General features: G+C 39.4%; 1 protein-coding gene across 2 annotated transcripts in view; it reads right to left on the bottom strand.

The window, feature by feature from the left end:
- Positions 1-22,058, bottom strand: part of rbks (ribokinase) — a 158,765-nt gene that overhangs the window by 36,882 nt on the left and 99,825 nt on the right. For both annotated transcript variants that reach the window (XM_073056026.1, XM_073056027.1), the window contains exon 7: positions 10,356-10,544. In XM_073056026.1, the coding sequence (XP_072912127.1) occupies positions 10,356-10,544 (189 nt within the window). The remainder of the gene's footprint in view (positions 1-10,355; positions 10,545-22,058) is intronic.

Here is a 22,058-nt window from a genome sequence, read left to right as displayed (position 1 = left end):
AAAAGAGAGGTGTGAGTGGATATCGGACTGCTGGAAAACAGTGCTGGACAGGTAGTAATGGGGGACAAGGCAAATTAACTGGATATGTATTTTGCATCAGTCTTCACTGTGGAAGACTCTAGCAATATGCCAGAAGTTCCACATGTCAAGAGTCACAAAATATGTGAAGTTACTATTACCAGACAGAAGTTTCTTACGAAACTGAAAGGTCTGAAGGCAGATAAGTCACCTGAACCAGATGGTGTACACCCCGGGGTTCTGAAAGAGCTGGCTGAAGAGATTGTAGAGGCATTAGTGATGATCTTTCAAGAATCATTGGACTTTGGCATGGTTCTGGAGGACTGAAAATTGCAAATGTCACTCCACTCTTTAAAAAAGGAGGTAGGCAGCAGGAAGGAAATTATAGACCAGTTAGCCTGAGCTCAGTGGTTGGGAAAATGTTGGAATCAATTGTTAAGGATGAGGTTATGGAGTACTTGGTGACACAGGACAGGACACAGTCAACATGGTTTTCTGAAAGGAAAATCTTGCCTGATGAACCCTTTGGAATTCTTTGAAGACATTACAAGTAGGATAGATGAAGGGGATGCAATGGATGTTTTATATTTGGATTTTCAGAAGGCCTTTAACAAGGTGCCACATGAGGCTGCTTATTAAGTTAAGAGCCCATGGCATTATAGGAAAATTACGAGCATGGTTAAAGCATTGGCTGATTGGTAGGAGGTAGCGAGTGGGAATAAAAGCTGCTAGTGACTACTGGTGTTCTACAGGGATTGGTGTTGGAGCTATTTCTTTTTATACTGTATATCAATGATTTAGATGATGGAATAGACGGCTTTATTGCCAAGTTTGATAGATAATAAGAAGATTGGTGGAAGGGAAGGTAGTTTTGAGGAAACAGGAAGACTGCAGAAAGACTTAGACAGACTAGGAGAATGGGCAAGAAAGTAACAAATGAAATACAATGTTGGAAAAAGCATGGTCATGCACTTTGGTAGAATAAATAAATGTGTAGACTATTTTCTAAATGGGAGAAGATCGAAAAATCTGACATGCAAAGGGATTGAGGAGTCTAAAGGTTAACTTACAGATTGAGTCAGTGGTCAGGACAGCAAATGCATTCATTTCAAGAGGTCAAGAATATAAGAGCAGGGATGTGACAGTCAGTCTTTATAAGGCACTGGTGAGGCCTCACCTTTTGTATTGTGAACAGTTGTGGGCTCCTTTTCTAAAAAAAGATGTGCTGGCATTGGGCCTGTACTTGCTGGAATTTAGAAGGATGGTGGGGCTGGTTTCCATTGAAAACTTTTGAATGTTGGAATGCTGAAAGGCATAGACAGAGTAGGTGTGGAAAGGATGTTTCCCATGGTGGGGGAGTCAAGGACAATAGGGCACAGCCTCAGGATAAAAGGGGCATCCATTCAAAACAGAGATGCAGAGAAATTTCTTTAGCCAGAGGGTGGTGAACTTGTGGAATTTGTTATCACAAGTGGCTGTGGAGGCCAGGTCATTGGGTGTATTTAAGGTGGAGATCGATAGGTTCTTGATTGGCCTCAACATCAAAGGTTACGAAAGAAGGCTGGGGAGTTGGGCTGAGAAGGGGATAAAAGGATCAGCCATGATTGAATGATGGAGAAGACTCAATGGGCCAAATGGCCTAATTCTGCTTCTATGTCTTATGATCTATGCCTGGGTCAATACTGGAGGATGAAGATTGAAGTTGGTGAGTCCAGATGCCCAAAGACTGAAGACCAAAGTTGATGGAGTCAGGAAGTCAAGACCTGATAGTCAAAGCCTCTGGATCAGTGTGTCCAGAAGTTGGAAATCTGATATCTGCGACTGCATAACATCAGGGCCAATGTCTATGAGAGGTCAAGATCAAGGACTCCAGAGTAGTCTGTCCTGGGGTTGGAGGTAGGTGGGGAGGGGGTGTGTGCAAAAAGAAAAGGGTTTGTTTTATTGTGGTGGTCAGTCCAGGGTCTGGAGGTAACACTTGTGGGCTGCCCCGCACATCCTTAAGTTGCATTGGTTGTTAATGCAAATGACACATTTCACTGTATATTTCAATGTGAATGGGATAAATAAATGAATATGAATCTGACTTCATTCTTTGCTGACTTCTGAACTTAGCTTTTACAGAACTGCCATTGTGAATTTCATCCGAAGTGCTGAGGCTCTGTCTTGGGAGTGGAGCCTTCTGACAAAATGCCATTTGTGTATTTTTGTGGGGGTGGTTGGGTCGCAATGCAAACATGGATGCGAGGCAAAGTTAGTCCTGCCTAGGTGAAAAATCTAATGTAAATGGTTGTTGTTCAGCTAAGCTGATGTCAAACCTGATGAAATTTTGGATGTTAACATGCATCAGTGACGTACAGAAACATTCATAAATCACTGAAAACCATTAAGCCAATAAATAGTTAAAATTTCTTAAAGGCCAAAAACTACTGAATGTACAGCCTTGTGAACAGATGCACCACTAGGCTTTCTGGCACTGGCACAGGCTTGCGCTCTGCTGCTGAATTACATGAGCAGTCTAGGAGTCCAGATTACTTCAGAGAAATCAGGAAAGAATGCTGGCACATCTGGAATTTCCACACTTGTGCAATAATACCAAACTACATGATACATGTATGGAAAAATGTCAGTGATTTCACATTGGACCGCATGCTTTTCTCAGCAAGTTCTAGCCAACATTATAAAAAAAGGGAATTATTCTCTAATTTAGACTTTAGAGTTCAGATCTGCTGATGAGTCCACTTGCATGATGTTAGCAAAATCTAGACTTCTGCTTCATGATGTACCTTGGCAGAAGTCTCAGAGAGGTATGAGAATGGAAGGAAGAGGAGGCACCAAGCTGGTGTGAATTACTACTGTAAGCGGCATATTGCTCCTCATTATATGACTTAATTCAATTACATCTGCTCTTTTCCATTTCATTCACTGGAACAAAGTCTGATGTGACTACATGCTGCTTTAGATTACAATATCTACCCTAATCCAGACCTTCATCAACTTTTTTTCTATTCCCCTCCTGGATTCACTGCCCTCAAGAGCTAGCATGGCCATCAATTCCACTAAGCCCAATCTTTTTGTCTCCATTGACCACACACAAACACTCCAGCAGCAGCAAAAAAAAGACAGAAATCAGTAACGAAAGCTTCAGGTCATTGTATCCCCAACTCATTTGGCAGAAACTAGGTCAAATGACATGTAGCTGCTCTGCTTCAACTAAGGTTAGCTAATTAAGCACATAGACAAGTATGTAATAGCTATCTTCTGACCATGTGCAGTACAGACATTATTAAGTTCTCTCTTTTTTTTTTTACACACAGACATACACAGTAGGGCCCATTTGGCAGCCTAGGACAACTATCACAGAAAAACAAAGCCGATTCTACATTACTGAAAGCATAGCAAGTGCTGGGCTATTGTAAGATAGTTATCAAATATACCCTACAATGGGTATGTAGGTTTATCAGATACCATTAGTCAGAAAGCTAAGATTATTGAGATATACAGGCTATAATGCAGATGTTCAAAGGACCTGACTCATTTTCTTTAGATCTTGTGCTGGTTTTCCCTCTGATGGATGTCAAATGGATTAAATGCAACATTTATTTTATTGAGAAACTTGAAACAACTTGCAAAAACACCACAGTAAGAATTTAGCAAGATTTAATTTGGCATATTTTCCTAATATATAAGACATAATTAACTGTTAATGTAATCCTCATGTTATATCATGTAGCATACATTAATCTAACTGAAGATACAATGTCCTTAGCTATGAAGTTATTATTTCCATGAGATAAAGTGCACTATGAAACAAAATACCAAGAAACCTCACCCACAACGTTTGCAAACTAAAGCATTTTACTGAAAAAATAGCAGCATAGCTGCCAAAAATGAAGATTAAATATCTTGGACATGAAAAAACTAGAATATAATTTTTTATCAGTTGTTGGTTCTATGCACCTACAACTTGCAATGTATATCTCCTTTAACCTTTCACCCTCTCACCTTCAAGTTATGTCCTCTACTATCTGACATTTCCCACTTGGGGGAAACTGACATAATACATAATCACAAACAAAAGTGTAATTTTTTAAAAACATTTTTCAGGTTGCCGCTCAGCCTCCAGTGCTCCAGGGAAAACCATCTAAATTTGACCAACCTCCTTATAACTAATACTCTCTATTGTAGGGAAAATTCTGGTGAATCTCTTTTGCACCATCACTAAAGCCTCCAATTCCTTCCCATAATTTGATGACCAAAAAGGCACACAATCTACAAAATGTAGTGTAACCAATGATATACAGCTATAACATGACTTCCCAACTTTTATACTTAACACTCCAACCTCGCTGTATCCTCACCCTGTCTGGAAGAAAGGAGGTCGAATATCATGTAATAGCTCTGCCTCCGTGATGCACGTAGACAACAGGTATCCTCTGATCATGTTGACAGTGACGAGGTGGTGTACAGGAGTGAGATAGTTCAGCTGATTGAGTGGTGTTGCAACAACAATCTTGCACTCAATGCCAGTAAGTCAAAGGAGTTGATTGTGGACGTCAGGAAGGGGAAGTTGGGAGAACATATACCAGTCCTCATCAAAGAGACAGCAGTGGAAAGGGTGAGCAGCTTCAAGTTCCTGGATGACAAGATCCCTCTCTGCATTCAATGCTGTTAAGGGTCCTGCCATTTATTCTGTACTTTCTTCTTAAAATTGACATCCCAAAGTGAAACATCACATGCCTGTCTGAATTAATTGGAGGCAAATAACCTCTTTCTCAATGTGAATAAGACAAAGGAGACGGTTATTGACTTCAGGAGAATTCGCACCACTCGTGCCTCTCTTTACATTAGTGGCACAGCAAGCAGACTCAAACTCCTGGGAGTGCGCATCTTGCACAATCTCTCGTGATCCCACAACACATACTACACATTCAGGAAAGCTCACCAACAACTTTACTTTCTGAGGAGCCTAGAGAGAGCCAGCCTATGCACATCCCTACTCACAACCTTCTACAGATGTGCAGTAGAGAGTATCCTATCATGAAAATGAACTACAATGGACCAGAAGGCTCTACAACAGGTCGTCAAACTGCCCAATGCATTATCAGCACCAGCCATCAAGGACGTATATATAGAAATGTGCTGGGAAAAGGCCAGTAGTGTCATGAAGGATCCCAACCACTATGCTCGTGGACTGTTTGTCCCACTGCCATGAGGGAGGAGGCTACAGAGCATCCACGCCAAGACCACCTGACACAAAAACAGTTACTTTCCCCAAGTAGTAAGTTTGATCAACACCTGCACCCACTAACACCTACCCCCCACACCACTATTTTATCATTTCCTCTCAGCGTCACCTTATGTACAGTCACTCGTTTCTAGTGACACTTTATAGACATACAATCAATGTGTATAAGCTATCTTACGTATTTATATCTATTGCATTTTTTCTTATTGTTTTTTATCCAGAATAACAATTATTTCACTCTCTATTACACTTGTGTGGTGGAAATGACTTAAACAATCTTAAATATTGAACTTTAAGCACCATCTACCATTTCTCTGTCCACATTTCTAATTGGCCTGTTGAATCCTTTGACAACCTCCCTTATTAGTTCAAGTTTCAAGTTAAAGTTCATCGTAATGGGCATACATATCCATGGCATAAATGCCATGAAAATTAGATTTTTAGCAGCGGCACAGAACATTACAAACTTTATAAAGTTAAAGTTGTACAAAACTTGCATAACAAAATCAATAAAACAAACTACAGAACTCCACCAATTTAGTGTTGTCTGTAAACTTACTCATTAGTGCACTGTAATTTTTCAGAACCAGGTTTATCAAAAGCAGAGTTATTATTATTGACAATAAACAGTTAGAGACTATTTAAACAGAGCAAGATCCAACAGCATTTACGTTAATGCAATTTTACATAAACGATCTGACATTGCTGAATTTCTCGCCAGTTCTAGGAGTGGGGAAACTTGATTTCATATTATTTCTATTTTAAAAAGAAAAATGCAGTATTGCCTTATTCTTGTACAGGGTCTAGGAAAATTTATTTCCACTCCAGTTCTGTTCAATATAAAATGGCTGATGAAGCCAAGTGAACTAACTACATGTACAAACAAGCTGCTGAGATCATCCAGCTTGTTTGTACGTGTTGATTTGACCACAGCATCTGCAGTGTACTTTGTGTTTACAAGTCAACTAACTAACCTTCTGCTAAGGTCCTCTGACAGTTGTTTTGATCGAGGCATAGTGAAATAGATCTTTCTTGAGAAGAGCAGACTCCAGCAGTAAACAGACTGCCTATTTTTATAGGGCAGGGCACCTCTATAACCCACACCTCTAATCTCATCTCATTGATAGGAACACCTGATTCCAAATAGCTTTTGTAGAAGGCATCACCCCAGAGATTCACATACTTTTTCAACAAATGCATGTAATATTGAATAATTTTTCTCAATAAAAAATGAACAAGTATAACATTTGTGTTATTTATTTCATTTGGTTCTCTTTATCTTGTTTTAGTACTTGTGTGCAGATCTGATCACATTTTAAGTCATATTTATGCAGAAATAGAAAAATTCTACAGGGTTCACAAACTTCCTAACACCACTGTATTCAAAAGGGAGGATGAGGCAACCGTTGCTGACAAGGGAAGCCAAAGGTGGCATAAAAACAAAAGAGAAGGCATATTAAACAGCAAAAATTAGTGGGCAGTTATAGAATGGAGAAGCTTTTAAAAACCAACAAAGGCAACTACAAAATCCTAGGGAGAGTAAAGATGAAATTTGAAGGTATGTTAGCTAATAATAATAATAATAATAATAATAATAATAATAATAATAATGGTAACCAAAAGCTTTTTTTCAGACATATGAAGAGTAAATGAGAGGCAAAAATGGATATTGGGCTGCGAGAAAATGTCACCAAAGAAGTAGTAGTGGGGGACAAAGAAATGGTAGGGAAACTTAATACGTGTTTTATATCAGTCTTTGCTGTGGAAGGCACAAACAGCATGCCAGAATTTTGAGTTTCAGGGGGCTGATGTGAGTTAGTTGCTATTACTAAGGAGAAAGTGCTTGGTAAGCTGAAAGGTCTGAAGGTAGATTCAGATGGACTACATTCTAGGGTTATGAGAGAGGTAGCTGAAGAGATTGTGGAGGCATTAGTAATGATCTTTTGAGAATTACCAGATTCTGGAACGGTACTGGAGGACTGGAAAATTACTAATGTCACTCCACTCTTTAAGAAGGGAGGGAGGCAGAAGAAAGGAAATTATAGGCCAATTAGTCTGTCTTTAGTGGTTGGAAAGATGTTGGTATCCATTATTAAGGATAAGATCTTGGGGTGCTTAGAGGCACAAGATGTTGTTGTCCATTATTAAGGATGAGTTATTGGGGTACTTAGATGCACAAGATGAAGTAGGCCAAAGCCAGCATGCTTTCATTCCAGATAAACCTTGCCTGACTAATCTGTTTGAATTCTTTGAGGAAATAACAGGCAGGATAGACAAAGGAAAGTCAATGGATGTTGCTTACTTGGATTTTCAGAAGGCCTTTGACAATGTGCCACTCAGGAGGCTGCTTAACTTTATTACAGGAAAGATACCAGCAAGAACCGAAGACTAGCTGACTGGCAGGAGGAAAAATGTGGGAATGAAGGGGGCCTGTTCTGGTTGGCTGCCAGTGATTAGTGGTATTCCGCAGGGGTCGGTATTGGGACTGCTAATTTTCACATTACACCTTAATGATTTGGATGACGAAATTGATAACTTTGCGGCTAAATTGGTGGATAATAGGTGGACGGGCAGAAAGTGTTGAGGAAGCAGGAAAAATGCAGAAGGACTTAGACAGATTAGGAGAATGGGTAAAAGAGTGACAGATTTGTACTTTGTTAGAAGGAATAAACGTGTAGTCTATTTTCTAAACAGGAAGAAAATTCAAAAAATTAGAAGTGCAACGGGACTTGAGATTCATTGTGTGGGATTTCCTAAAGGTTAACTTGCATGTTGAGTCCATGGTAAAGAAGGCCAATGGAATGTTAGCATTCATCTCCGGTGGACTGAATATAACAGTAAGGATGTAAAACTGAGGCTTTAACAGGCATTGGCCAAACCACACTTGCAGTATTGTGAACAGTTTTGGGACCCTTATCTAAGAAAAGATATGCTGGCATTGGGGAAGGTCCAGAAGAGGTTCACAAGAATGATTCTGGGAATGAAACAGTTAATATACACGGAGCATTTAATGGCTCTGGGCCTGTACATGCTGGGGTTTAGGGCCTTATTGAAACCTATCGAATACTGAAAGGCTTAGATAAAGTGGATCTGGAGAGGATGTTTTCTACTATGGGGGAGTCTAGGACCAGAGAGCACAGCCTCAGAATAGAGGGATGTCCATTTTGAACAGAGATGACAAAAAATTTCTTCAGCTAGAGTTCAAAATTCAAAGTAAATATATTATTGAAGTAGATATTTGTCACAATATACAACCCCGATATTCATTTTCTTGTGGGCATACTTAAAAAATCCATAATAGCCTCAATGAAATACCCACCAACCTGAGCATTCAACCAGTGTGCAAATGCCAATGAGCTATGCAAATACATACATACATAAATAAATAAGCATTAACTATTAAGAAAATGAGATGAAGAGACCTTGAAAGTAAGTCCATAGGTTGTGGGAATATTTTAATAATGGGGCTAGTGAAGTTATTCCTTCTGTTCAAAAGCCTGATGGTTGAGCCTGGTGATGAGAGTCCTGAGACTCCTATATCTTCCCCCTGATGGCAGCAGCAACAAGAAACCATGTTTTGCATGGTGGGGATCCTGATGATGGGTGCTGCTTTCCTATGACAAATCTTTGTGTAGATGTGCTCAATGGTGGGGAGGGCTTTACCCGTGATGCACCATCTGTATCCACTACTTTTTGTAGGGTTTTCTGTTCATGGGTCTTGGTGTTTCCATACTACGCTGTGATGCAATCAATGTACTCACCACTACACATCTATAGAGGTTTATCAAAGTTTCTATAGACAGGTGGTGAATCTGTGGAATTCACTGCCCTGGATGGTTGTGGAGGCCAAGTTACTGAGTATATTTAAAGCAGAGTTTGAAAGGTTCTTGATTAGTCAGGGTCAAAGGTTATGGGAGAAGGCAGGAGGATAGGGTTGAGAGGGAAAATAAATCAGCCATGAAGAAATGGTGCAACAGCCTTAATGGGCTGAGTGGCCTAATTCTACTCCTCTGTCTTAATTCCCAGTCCTGAACCACAGATTCCCAGAAGAAAGTAGGGAGTTAAACACTCCCTTAAGCAGGCTTTGGTAATGCTCTTGCATCCTTTCCACCTGAAGTGATAGAGAGGGAGTTTGCTCTGAGAGTCTTGTGCCTGGCAGCAGCAAGGCGTGGTCCACCTGTTAGAGTTGACCAAATGCAACTAGAGCTGTAAAGCCCACAGTGAAGGAAAACGCAACTATAAATATTCAGAGGATGAGTCAAATAAATAATTAGATGACAGCCACATGATCTTAAACAACTGAAGATTTTAAGATGAGATACGAAGTCTTTCAGTTTTTAACCATGGGTAAAGATCAGAATAATTGAGTGATGGGTTTTGATTTCAAAGGAAAGTAAGCCATGGAACAGAATAAAAGATTTAATAAGACAACTAAGAAAGATTAGGGAAAAGTACAAAGGGGTTTGAACAAAGTAGCATTTGTTATGTAAAACAAAAATTATTATTTACTGCAGAGAGAGATTGGGGGCTTCTGGATATGTGCATGTTGTTACACAGCTTGTAATGCATTCTTTATTTTCATGCAGAAAATTATGAGCATAAACACAGCCTGCAAAATGTCCAGATTACCCACACAGAAGGGAAGGCCTACTTTGTAATTGCTTAAAAGTGGCAAGTAGTCATATGGCAATGTCACCCTGCTCCTCTACCTCACACTATTCATGCTGCCCTATGCCCAAGTCTTGGCTTGACACTCAGCAGTCTCTGGTAGGATTACAGACGATTCAACCTTCAATTCCCACCACACTTTCCACTCTGCTTCCCTGGAAGGTACACATGAAAAATGCTTTGGCTATTTGGTTTATGGATGGAATGAGGTTTGATGAATTGGAAGAAATGACGACAGATGTCACTGGGGATTGACACATTTAATTCAAATGAAAATATATCAAGTAATGTAATGATATCATGTTTAACCACAAATTATTCTCCAACCACTAGGCAGAGGTTTGTGAGATTAGTCACAGGCTAATTCTTCATTCTTTCAATCAAACCTTAGGGCAGAGTTATTAATAAACAAAGTGTACTATACCGTAGTATCCACTGTCTTCACTCTCCTTGTGGGAATATGGCAAGGAACTGGTTTCTCCTGTGACATCAGCAAACTGCCCTCTGCTCCCATTGTAATGATCACAACAATGCAACCCTTCTCCAACAGCACGGAGCCTGCCTTTTCAGCATCTTCAATGTTGGATACTTCAATGCCAGTTAAGATCTCTGCCTGCAACAAAACAACAAGATTACCATGATTTGATAAACCTGTCTTTCTTTAAAAAAAATTAGACAACTTATTTGCCTTGTTAATTACACATGCAAACTTCAAGCACTTATTGTATTTAGATTTAAAAATGGCAATAAGCACTTGAGGTTCAAGAAAATAAAACTTTTAGACATCTGAAACTTTAAAAAAATGGTAAGCTACAGTATGTTCGAACATCTTTCACAAACTGATAGAAATGAACTTATCTTTATTCATTCAGTTGCACATTTATCCACTGGTGGCTATTGTTGATTTATTCTCAACACTACAGTGTCTGGAATAAAAGGTAACAAACCACAGTTGTGACTTTTGATTTCAGAAGGTACAAAGGAGCTGGTGAGTCTTTTTAAAGAACACACCAAGATATTCTTTCCTTCAACATTGGCCAGATGATTTCATCTACGTGAACGGTATGCTTCATGCTGGAGTGCTAAGATTTAGAGTGAAAGAACAAAACAGTACAAGTACAGGCCCTTTATCATAATGAATTCATGCCGATCAATTTGATATGCTGTACAAGATCTCCAGTCCCTTCTACTCAACAACACCACTCCAACACTCATTCTTGCAACCTAGCTATTGAATCATCAATCCAAAACCTTCTTCTATCAGTATCTTTTATTTTTGGTCTTGAAGATGCACTCACACATGTATTCATTATTTCACTGTATTGTGGATCTGTAAAATACCTTAAGATGCTCTATGTAAACGTTACAGGAGCATCAAAACTAAAACCACAAGGCTACTAAACAGCTTCCTCCCACAGGCAGTCAAGACTGCTAAATAGCTGCTCTACCTGACTCTAATTTGGACACTTTTAACTTGCACTGGACACTTATAACTTGTTTTTAACTGACATGTGGCTGTTGTGTTTTACTATTTATTGTTATGTTTATTATTTAGTGTAGCGTTTGTTATGTTATGATTGCACTGCTCCTGGGAAACGCTGAATAATTCTGCCCTACAGAGCTGATGTACGGTTAGAATGACAATAAAGTTTTTGAATCTTGAATCTTTTTTGAGTATATTATAAAAACATTCAGGGTTTTGCTTTCATTGCACATCTCCAGAGTTAATTCAAGTCAGTGTTCTTATCCTGAAATAGAAAATAGCTTGTGATTTCTTCAGAATGAATTGAGGAAACATTTCCAAAGGCAAAGCCTTGTAAATCTTTAGAGGAATTGTCAGATCTTTGGAATTATCAAATCTTTGGAAAGTTAGAGATGGAATCGGATGCACATCAACTCTGGCAGGGTTTGCAGGCTATTAATTCCTACAAAGTGAAGCCTAGCATCATGAATGGCGGTGATACTTCACTCCCAGTTGAACTTGGCTCCTCTTATGCACACTTTGAAAGGGAAACTAAAACTACTCCTGCACAAATCCCTACAGCAACTGGTGACCCTGTGGTCTCTATCTTGGAGGCTAATGTTAGAACATCTTTCAAGATCACTCTTGCAATGTGTCAGGCACTGATGGTGTACCTGGTGGGGCACTGAAAACCACTGCCAACCAACTGGTGGGAGTGGACAAGGAACATTTTCAATCTCTCAATCTACCCACCTGCTTCAAAAGGCAACAATCATACCAATTCCCCAAAACAGCAGGGTGAGAAACCTCAACAGTTATCCCCCAGTTGCACACAGATTTACTGTGATGAAGTGCTTGAGAGTCTGGTCATGGCCAGAATCAACTTCAACCTAAGCAAGGACCTGGACCCACTGTAATTTGCCTATCAGGTCTACAGCACATGCAATGTCATTGGCTCTCCACTCAGTCTTGGACCACTTACTCAATAGCAATACCTATGCCAGGCTGCTGTTTATTGATTACAACTCAGTGTTCAACATCATTAACCTCAGCATTCAACCTCAGTACTAAACAATAAATTCCAAAATCCGGGCCTCTGTATTTTCCTCTGCAACAGTATCCTTGACTTCTTCATTGCGCGGCCACAGTTAGTGCGGAGCAAAAATAACATTTCCTCCTTGCTGACAATCAACTCTGGCACACTTCAAGGATGCATGCTGAGCCCACTGCTCTACTCTCTCTACAGCCATGACTGTGTGGCTGGCTAGGCACAGCTCAAACATCATCCATAAATCTGCCGATTTATAAATCAACTATTGTTGGGAGAACTTCAGATGGTGATGAGGAGGCATACAGGTGTGAGACAGAATCAGCTGGTTGAGTGGTGTCACACTAACAATCTTGCACTCAATGTCAGTAAGACCTAGGAATTGACTGTGAACTTCAGGGAGGAGAAGTTGAGGAAATACATACCAGTCCTCATCAAGGGATAAACAGTGGAAAGGGTGAGCAATTTCAAGTTGCTAGATGTTATCATCTCTGAAGATCTATCTTGGGCCCACAATACTGATGCATTTACAAAGAAGGCATGATAGTGGGTATATTTTATTAGGAGTCTGAGGAGATTTAGTATGTCACAAAAGACTCCAGCAAATTTCTACAGATATACCATGGTGTTGCATCACTGTCTGGCATGGAGGGCCCACTGCACAAACCTGCAGAAAGTTACAAACTCAGCCATCTCCATCTTGGGCACTCGCCTCCCCAGCATCAAGGACGTGTTCAAAAGACGATACCTCAACAAGGTGGCACCTATCATTAAAGAGCCCCATTGCACCTGACATGCCCTGTTTCTCATTGCTACCATCAAGGAGTAATAGGAGCCTAAAGATAAACATTCAACCTTTTAGAGACTATTTCTTCCCCTTTGCCATCAGATTTATGAACTAACAATAAATCCATGGACATTACCCCAGTTTTTACTCTTTTTTAACTACTTCTTTAATTTAAATTTATTTATTTATTTTATATATATATGTAATACCCTGGTAAAGATTTCACAGCTAACATAATGGTCTTTCTGCAGAAGCAGCGTTTGTGTTATGGTTAGAGATAATGGATGCTTTGGACTGTGAGCCATCGAATCAGGGGAGCGGGTATTTGTGTTCCTGACACTGGTGGGATCTGGATTCTTTGTTCGGTGGGAAATGAAGAGAGAAGACACTGGAGAGAACCGGTTGTAGGATTCAACCTGGTGGGGGATCGTGATTCGATGGAGCAAGGTGCAGAGGTTTACTGAGGATCGGTGAATGTGACTTTTGCAAGAGTTGAGCTCCAACTTGTGCACATTTGACTGTTTAATTTTAATGGGAACATTTTGTTTTTTTTCCTTTTCTTTACTAACTCTTTAGTTAAATTAACATTCATAAATATAATTCCTTTAATCATATGCAGTGTATTGTCTGTTATTTCTTGGCACAATCGTAACAGGGTAGCAAATCACACAACTGCTACAGAACAATGAATTTCATGTAAAATTCCAGTGATACTGAACCTGATGCTGATTCAACCTGATTCTGGTTTGAAATTGTCCACTTCTGAGGGTTCTGAAAAAGCCATTGAGTATATTTCAAAGCAGTAGTAGACACCAAGGGAATGAAAGGCTCAAGGCTGGTTCATCTTTCACCTCATCTATTGCATAGACTCAGTCCCATTGTCCCCACATAATTCTGCAATTTTTTTTCTGCATATGGATGGCTAATGAGCTGACCTTCTATACTAGAGAGGCCTCTGTACAGTTGGCTCCAAGCATTAAAACAAAGTAAAATGGAAGTAAAATAGGTAAAGCACATTCTAGTTTCCTTGGGAATAGCTACCTCATTTCAAGGAATAGATATGTGTTCCTGTGCTAGCACTGAAGGATGGATACAAAAGGCATCTGAATCCATTCTTCAATAGTGTGTCCAGCCATGGAACAGACAGTCAAATGTGTCAGTATATGTCTTTCAGAAAGCCTTAAGAATATGGAACAGTATAGCTCAGGAAAATGCCCTTTGGCCCACAATGTCCATGCAGATCATGATGCCAATTCAAATTGCAGATAGTCTATATCCCTCCATTCCCTGCCTGTTCATGCATTATTCTAAATACTTCTTAAATGTCACAATCGTATCTATTTCCAATACTTGCTCAGGTAGCCCATTCCAGGCACATTCCCATCCTCTGTATAAATAATTTCCCACATAAATCTCCTTTAAAATTTCCTCCTCTTATCTTAAACATTCGCCTTCTTGGATTTGATATTTCCATTCCAGAAAAAAAGGTTCTGACTCTCTACCCTGTCTACGCTTCTCAATTTATATACAGTGGTTTCGGGTTAATTGGGGCACATTAAGACCAATACATTTTGTCTCAGTTAAGCTGCTGTCCCATTTAACCAAAGTTTCATGTGAATGGTTATAAAGGTTTACAAAAGACTAACTACCTTTTAACTGAGCAACAAATTATGTATTTAAATGAAATACAGAACAAATTAGAACACTACCAATACTATTACAGTACGAGAAAACTGTATTAGCTCCTAATACACAGAGGAACTAATCGACAGAGAAATTCAACCAGTGTATGCTGCCGTGTTCTTTTGATTCACTGCAAATGAACAAAATCAACAAAGACACCTAGCATAGATAATGGACTGCCTTCATAGAATGCTTTCAATGATCGCATTGTACAAATCTTTATTTTTATTGTAACATTCAAGATGACTGTCGATACCTTCACATTCTTCGTTGTTTCTAACTTGTTGAAGGAGTGAGATAGATTTGTTTTCACTCCTGGCTGGTTCTGGCATCTCCTAACCCCAATGTTTGAAACCACAGTGAGCAAGACAATTCTGAATTGTCCTATTACTTATTTTTCGCCAACCATCAGTGACAAAAGTGACTGCTTTTTGAGCACAAAACACACAATTGGCTATTTAAAAACTGTTTGCTCTAAGCATGGTGTCATGTCTAACGGTCACACAAATGCACGTGGCTGTAACTATTTAGAAACCGTTTGGCAACAGTCTCCTGTCTTAATTATGCAGCACAGGCCCTAAATAAATGAAGGAAAATCCTGGCTATTGTTTTCATTAATTTTTCTTCTTTAAGAGTTATACCAAATAAGTGGTGGACCTGATTAACTGACTGCCCTATTAACCAGCATTCACTGTATTTCCCATCTTTCACACATGTCAGGGGGAAGTATTAAGACTTTCTAAAGCATGAATGACTGATGAATCATATTTCTGGAAGGAGCCACTGTCTATTATCACTTGGCATCAGATGAGAAAGTGAGAGAAACGTAGAATCATCCACAATTTTAATAAATGGTGCAGCAGGCTGGTAAGACTTTCACACATTTCTATTTGTCAGTGATGACAACAGCTAATCCTGCCATGCCTCAACTGAAAATGGATGAGAGAGGCTGGAAATAAGAGTTTAAATGCAGAGATCTTATAAAGTAAGATGGGGTGGCTTGATAGCATTGCAATTGGAGAAACACTTTTCAGTGCACCATCTGCAAAATTGGGGTTCAATTTGCTCTGTTGTCTGTAAGGAGTTAGTACAGTGGCATGCAAAAGTTTGGGCACCCCTGGTCAAAATTTCTGTTGCTGTGAATAGCTAAGCAAGTAAAAGATGATCTGATTTCCAAAGGGCATAAAATTAAAGATGACACATTTCTTTAATATTTTAAGCAAGATTACTTTTTTATTTCCATCTTGTACAGTTTCAAAATAACAAAAAAAAGGATAAGGGCCTGAAGCAAAAGTTTGGGCACCCTGCATGGTCAGTACTTAGTAACACACTCTTGGCAAGTATCACAGCTTGTAAACACTTTCCGTAGCCAGCTCAGAGTGTTTCAATTCTTGTTTGGGGGGTTTTCGCCCATTCTTCCTTGCAAAAGACTTCTAGTTCTGTGACATTCTTGGGCCCTCTTGCATGCACTGCTCTTTTGAGGTCTATCCACAGATTATCGATGATGTTTAAGTCGGGGGACTGTGAGGGCCATAAAAACCTTCAGCATGTGCCTCTTGAGGTAGTTCATTGTGGATTTTGAGATGTGTTTAGGATCATTATCCTGTTGTAGAAGCCATCCTCTTTTCATCTTCAGCTTTTTTTTACAGACTGTGTGATGTTTGCTTCCAGAATTTGCTGGCATTTAATTGAATTCATTCTTCCCTCTACCAGTGAAATGTTCCCCGTGCCACTGGCTGGAACACAAGCACAAAGCATGATCGATCCACCCCTGTGCTTAACAATTGGAGAGGTGTTCTTTTTATGAAATTCAGCACCCTTTTTTCTCCAAACACCTTTGCTCATTGCAGCCAAAAAGTTCTATTTTAACTTCATCAGTCCATAGGACTTGTTTCCAAAATGTATCAGGTTTGTTTAGATGTTCCTTTGCATACTTCTGATGCTGAATTTTGTGGTGAGAACGCAGGAAAGGTTTTCTTCTGATGACTCTTCTGTGAAGGTCATATTTGTGCAGGTGTCACAGCACAGTAGAACAGTGCACAATCACTCCAGAGCTGCTAAATCTTCCTGAAGGTCTTTTGCAGTCAAATGGGGGTTTTGATTTGCCTTTCTAGCAACCCTACAAGCAGTTCTCCCAGAAAGTTTTCTTGGTCTTCCAGACCTCAACTTGACCTCCACCGTTCCTGTTAACTGCCATTTCTTAATTACATTACGAACTGAGGAAACGGCTGCCTGAAAATGCTTTGCTATCTTCTTATAGCCTCCTGCTTTGTGGGCATCATTTATTCTAATTTTCCAGCGTGCTAGGCAGCTGCTTAGAGGAGCCCATGGATGCTGATTGTTGGGACAAGGTTTGAGGAGTTAGGGTATTTATAAAGCTTTGAAATTTGCATCACCTGGCCTTTCCCAATGATGACTGTGAACAAGCCATAGCCCTAACAAGCTATTTCAGGTCTGAAACCTTGGTAAAAGTTATCTGAGAGCTCAAATCTCTTGGAGTGCCCAAACTTTTGCATGATGCTCCTTTCTTTTTTTTCCACTCTAAAATTGTACAAAACAAAAATAATACACTAATCTTGCTTAAGATGTTGAAAAGAATGTTTCATCTTTAATTTTATGTAAATCACATGCCTTCAGCTTAATATCTTGTCCTGCAACAATACCAAACAGGGCCGTCAGAGGGTTAGGCTTAAAATTGACTTTTAAAAGTAAGGAGATTTTTCAAGATTCAGACAAGTCCAAAACATATGAATTAATGAAGCTTCTCCATTATTACATCTGTCACAGTAGGGATATATATCCAAATAAAAACAAAATAGTTTATCCTTAGTCATTTGAGCTCCAAGCTTAAATTGTATGAGGGAATGATGAGCACATAGCGGTGAAGTATTAACCAGTTTAAAAATTTCATTCCAAGTTTCCTCAGATATTGATGTCTGTAAATCTTGTTCCCAGAGATTCTTAATTTTGTCTAAAGGAACATTCCTTGTCTCCAGTAACATACCATAAATATTAGATATTGAACCATTATGTAAAGGTATCAAACTAAAAATTATGTCTAGCAAGTTCTTATCTGAGCTTATAGGAAATGTGCTCATGGTATTAAGCTGAAGGCATCTATTTACATATTTTAGCCTTTAGTTCTCTTATAGCTAGGAGGATACTTTTGTTTAAATGGAAAGATGTTTTTCCTCCTACTCATGCTCAATGGTTACGCAACGTTATCTCATTTTTAGATTTAGAGAAGATTTGCTGTTCAATTTCCGAATCTTGTCAAGACTTTCAAACATTGTGGGGACCTTTTCTGAATTATTTTCAAAACTTTCAATTCATTGTTTAAACTCAGATGTTGGCTATTATTAATTTTTATTATAAGAGAATGTATTTTACCCTCTTTTCTCCTTAATGAACAGCTTCGGTCTTGGTTGGGGTTAGATTCATTTTTTTGATAATAAATTAATATATTTCGATATAACTATTGATGAACTTATATGAATACAGGGTAATTAAATTGTTATTATGAATAGATATAATGTAATTAGTAGTTTTTAAAAATCTTTTTTGACCTTTTATATACACTTTCTTGTACTCTGTATTCTTCTATGTAGAAACTACTAAAAATATTGGAAAGAAACTTTATGACTTTTGGAAATCAGTTCATCTTCTACTCACTTAACTATTCACAGTAACAGAAATTTTGACCAGGGGTGCCCAAACTTTTGCATGCCACTGTACATACTCATCATTACTGCATGGGTTTCCTCTGGTCTGAAAGACCATTACTGCATGGGTTTCCTCTGGTCTGAAAGACCATTACTGCATGGGTTTCCTCTGGTCTGAAAGACCATTACTGCATGGGTTTCCTCTGGTCTGAAAGACGTACAGTTAGCGTTTGTGAGCCGTGGGCAAGCCATGTTGGTACTGCAAGTGTGGTGATGCATAGACCTCAATGATTTGTATTTCACTGTATGTTTTGATATACTGTACATGTAACAAATATACAGTAGCTGATCCTTCAGTACATTGTTGATTTGGAAGATAATACATTGATTTCCAGTGCCAAGTGCAGCTGAGTGCAATTCATGTCCCTAAACTGGAGGGAACAAATTCACCAGACTTTAAAAATATTTAGTGGTGCTAGTGGAGTTATAAATTTTGGACACTGGAGATAACACTTTTTTAAGCAATATCATGTGCTATCTCACAGCCATTATAACTGGCAGATGAGGCCTCAGTTACATGTATCCTCTGGACAATGAAAACTTCAAAGTGCTCATTAGTTAGGCTTTTGGAGAGGCACATAAACCTACTAGCCAAAACAATCTAAAGTGGAGGCAGCTGCTGGACTTCACCTCCATTTTCCCCTTCCCTATACTATGCTCCATCTGCTTTTTTTTCTCTCTCTGTCTCCATCCATCATTCACCTATTTCCCAGCTCTACTCCTATCTAGCTTGACACCAATTACCCTTCATTCCCCCTTAGTCTACCAATTACCTCTGGCCCCTGCACCACCACTTCCTCTGTATAGTGACCATCTCCTCTCTCCACTCTTTGTCTCAATGCAGAATTTTGATCCAAAATGTAACAAATTCTTCCCTGGCCCCCACAGATGGTGATCAACCTGCTGAGTTCTTTCAGCAATTGTCTGTTACTTTAGATTCCAACATCTGTAGTCTCTTGTGTCTACATGAACCTCCTATATTTTGTGGCACAGGAGAATTCTACCACAGGCCAAACATTAATGCAACTTCCTAATTTACACGTGGTTGTAGCTCAAGAAGGAAACTTACACGCTACAGTTACTGACATTATTGCAAGCTAGGCACCCCATGTTGCAATCATCATTGATTAGACTTTATCATAACCCTGGCAATGTTACGCAGATATGTGATTCTAGTACATTTAGGTTGTTTGTCAAATGGCATACCCCAAAAGTCAACACCATTACAAGTAAAAAGTAGCTAATCTGGGAGAGGCGGAGAGGAAAGCAAACAGTAATGATTTAAATTTTCCACAACACTGTCTGAACATATTGGTCTGCATACATTAGGAAAAATGCCTTCACATCTCTGTTCATTTGCATTGTTTCAGTGAAATGCCAGATGCAATAAACACAGAGGGTGGTGTAATCACCACAGGAATGAAAAGGAAGAAGAAAAAGCCGAGATAATTTTTCCTGTGATTGCATCAGCAATGAAGACTGAAATGAATCCTTAACACATGGCTGTCATCATCATTCCTCCTACCAAGAGGTACTTACAAATCTCTGATGTGGCCTCCCTTACATCAGTGAGCCCAAGTGCACACTAGGCAATTGCTTCTCTGAGCTCCTGCGCTCTGTCCTCAATAGCCATTTGAAACTCTGGTTGCAAGTCATTTTAATTTCCTTCCCAATCCCACATTGATCTATCTGCCCTCCACCTCTTCTGCTGCCAGGGTGAAACCAAATGCAAACTAGAAGAGTATCTCACATTCTGCTTGGATAGTCAACAACCCAATGACACAGACACTGAATTCTTTAATTTCATGGAACCTTCTATCCATTTCCCTCTGTTGTAACCTAACCAGATTCTCCCACAAAAACCCTTCTTTTCAACACCCCCCTACAGCCCCCAAACATAGCTTCACTTCTCCCCCTCACCCTTGCTCCATCTGCCCATACACACCTCCTTGTAATCTATCATCTCCACATCAGCCCCCAGCCTGTGACTATCTCCACACTCCACCATCAACGAACAGTTGGAGCAATGTGAACTATCTACAAGATGCACTACAACACACCAAAGTTCCTAAGGCAGCACCTTCCAGATCCACAACCACTACCATCCAGAAGGACAAGAACAGCAGATACCTGGGAATACCACCATTTGGAAAATCCCCTCCAAGTCACTCACCATCCTGCCTTGGAAACATATCGCCGTTCCCTCATTGTTGCTGGGTCAAAATCATGGAATTCCCTCACTAACAGCAGTGTGGATGTACCTACACCTCAGGGACTGCAGCAGTTCAAGAAAGCAGCTCATCACCACTTTCTCAAGTGCAACTGGGGATGGGCAATAAATGCTAGCTTAGTTGGTGGCACCTACATCCTGCAAATTAATAAATAAAAAACACTTCCCTCCTCATCTGACAACCACCTGCCTATCACCTCTGCTCATCTCTATCCACTCATCATTTACCAGCTCTTGCTCTCTCCTTTCCCTCACCTCCTTCTATTGGCAATCTCCTCTCTACTCTTTCAGCCCAGATGAAGGGTCTCGAGCACAGATATCAACTATCGACTTACTTGTGTAGATACTGTCTGACTCACTGAATACCTCCAGCAGTTCAGTTTCTTTTGTTGCAGATTCCAGTGTGAATTTGCAGTTTCTTGTGTTTCTGTCTTTTCATAAGATGTCATCATGTGAAGCTAATTTAATAGTTATCACTATACGATTCAAAGTAGTACTTGATCAGAAAAGACAATTTCCCTTATTTAAAACAAAATAGATATGAGGTTGAAATAAAAAGTCTTTATGTTATGACTGTATTGAAATTAGAAGCTAATGGAGTATCATAGATATTGCCATGAAGGTAATTTTTTGCAACAGTTATCAGGTATCTGACCACAGCAAAACATTTTTCTTTACTTCAGACCTTATTGCCTCTTGCAAAGTATTTAGCTAAGCAATATCTGTTGAGAAAAACATCTAGGGTGCAAATGGTAGAAATATTAATTAGAAGTTCATCTGTGGTTTTCTTAGGATGCTCACTGACATTTATTGAATCATCTGAGAAAAATTATTTAGTCATAGAATTGTTAACATGAAATTTCTAACTTTCCATAACTCATTATGTTATCTTCAGCTGTCTGTAAAATATCAAACAGACCATTCATCACTATAGTGATCCACAAGTCTGACAGCACTAAGACTGCAACACAATTGTAGTCCCAAAAGTGGAGGAACTCGTCGGCATTGTTCAACATGGATGAATTGCATTTAATTTTGTAAACCACTGAACTACAAGTACATAACTCCCAGAAAGTGGGGTCACAGGTAGACGGGCTGGTGGAGAAAGTTCTTTGGCATACTGACCTTCATTAGTCAGGGCACTGAGTACAGAAAATGAGATGTTATGTTGCAGTTGTACAAAATGGTGAGGCCG

Source organism: Hemitrygon akajei, chromosome 9 (assembly GCF_048418815.1).
Source record: "Hemitrygon akajei chromosome 9, sHemAka1.3, whole genome shotgun sequence".
NCBI lineage: Eukaryota > Metazoa > Chordata > Chondrichthyes > Myliobatiformes > Dasyatidae > Hemitrygon > Hemitrygon akajei.
The sequence above is the reverse complement of the archived record's forward strand: the minus strand, read 5'-3'. Positions and strand labels throughout refer to the sequence as shown.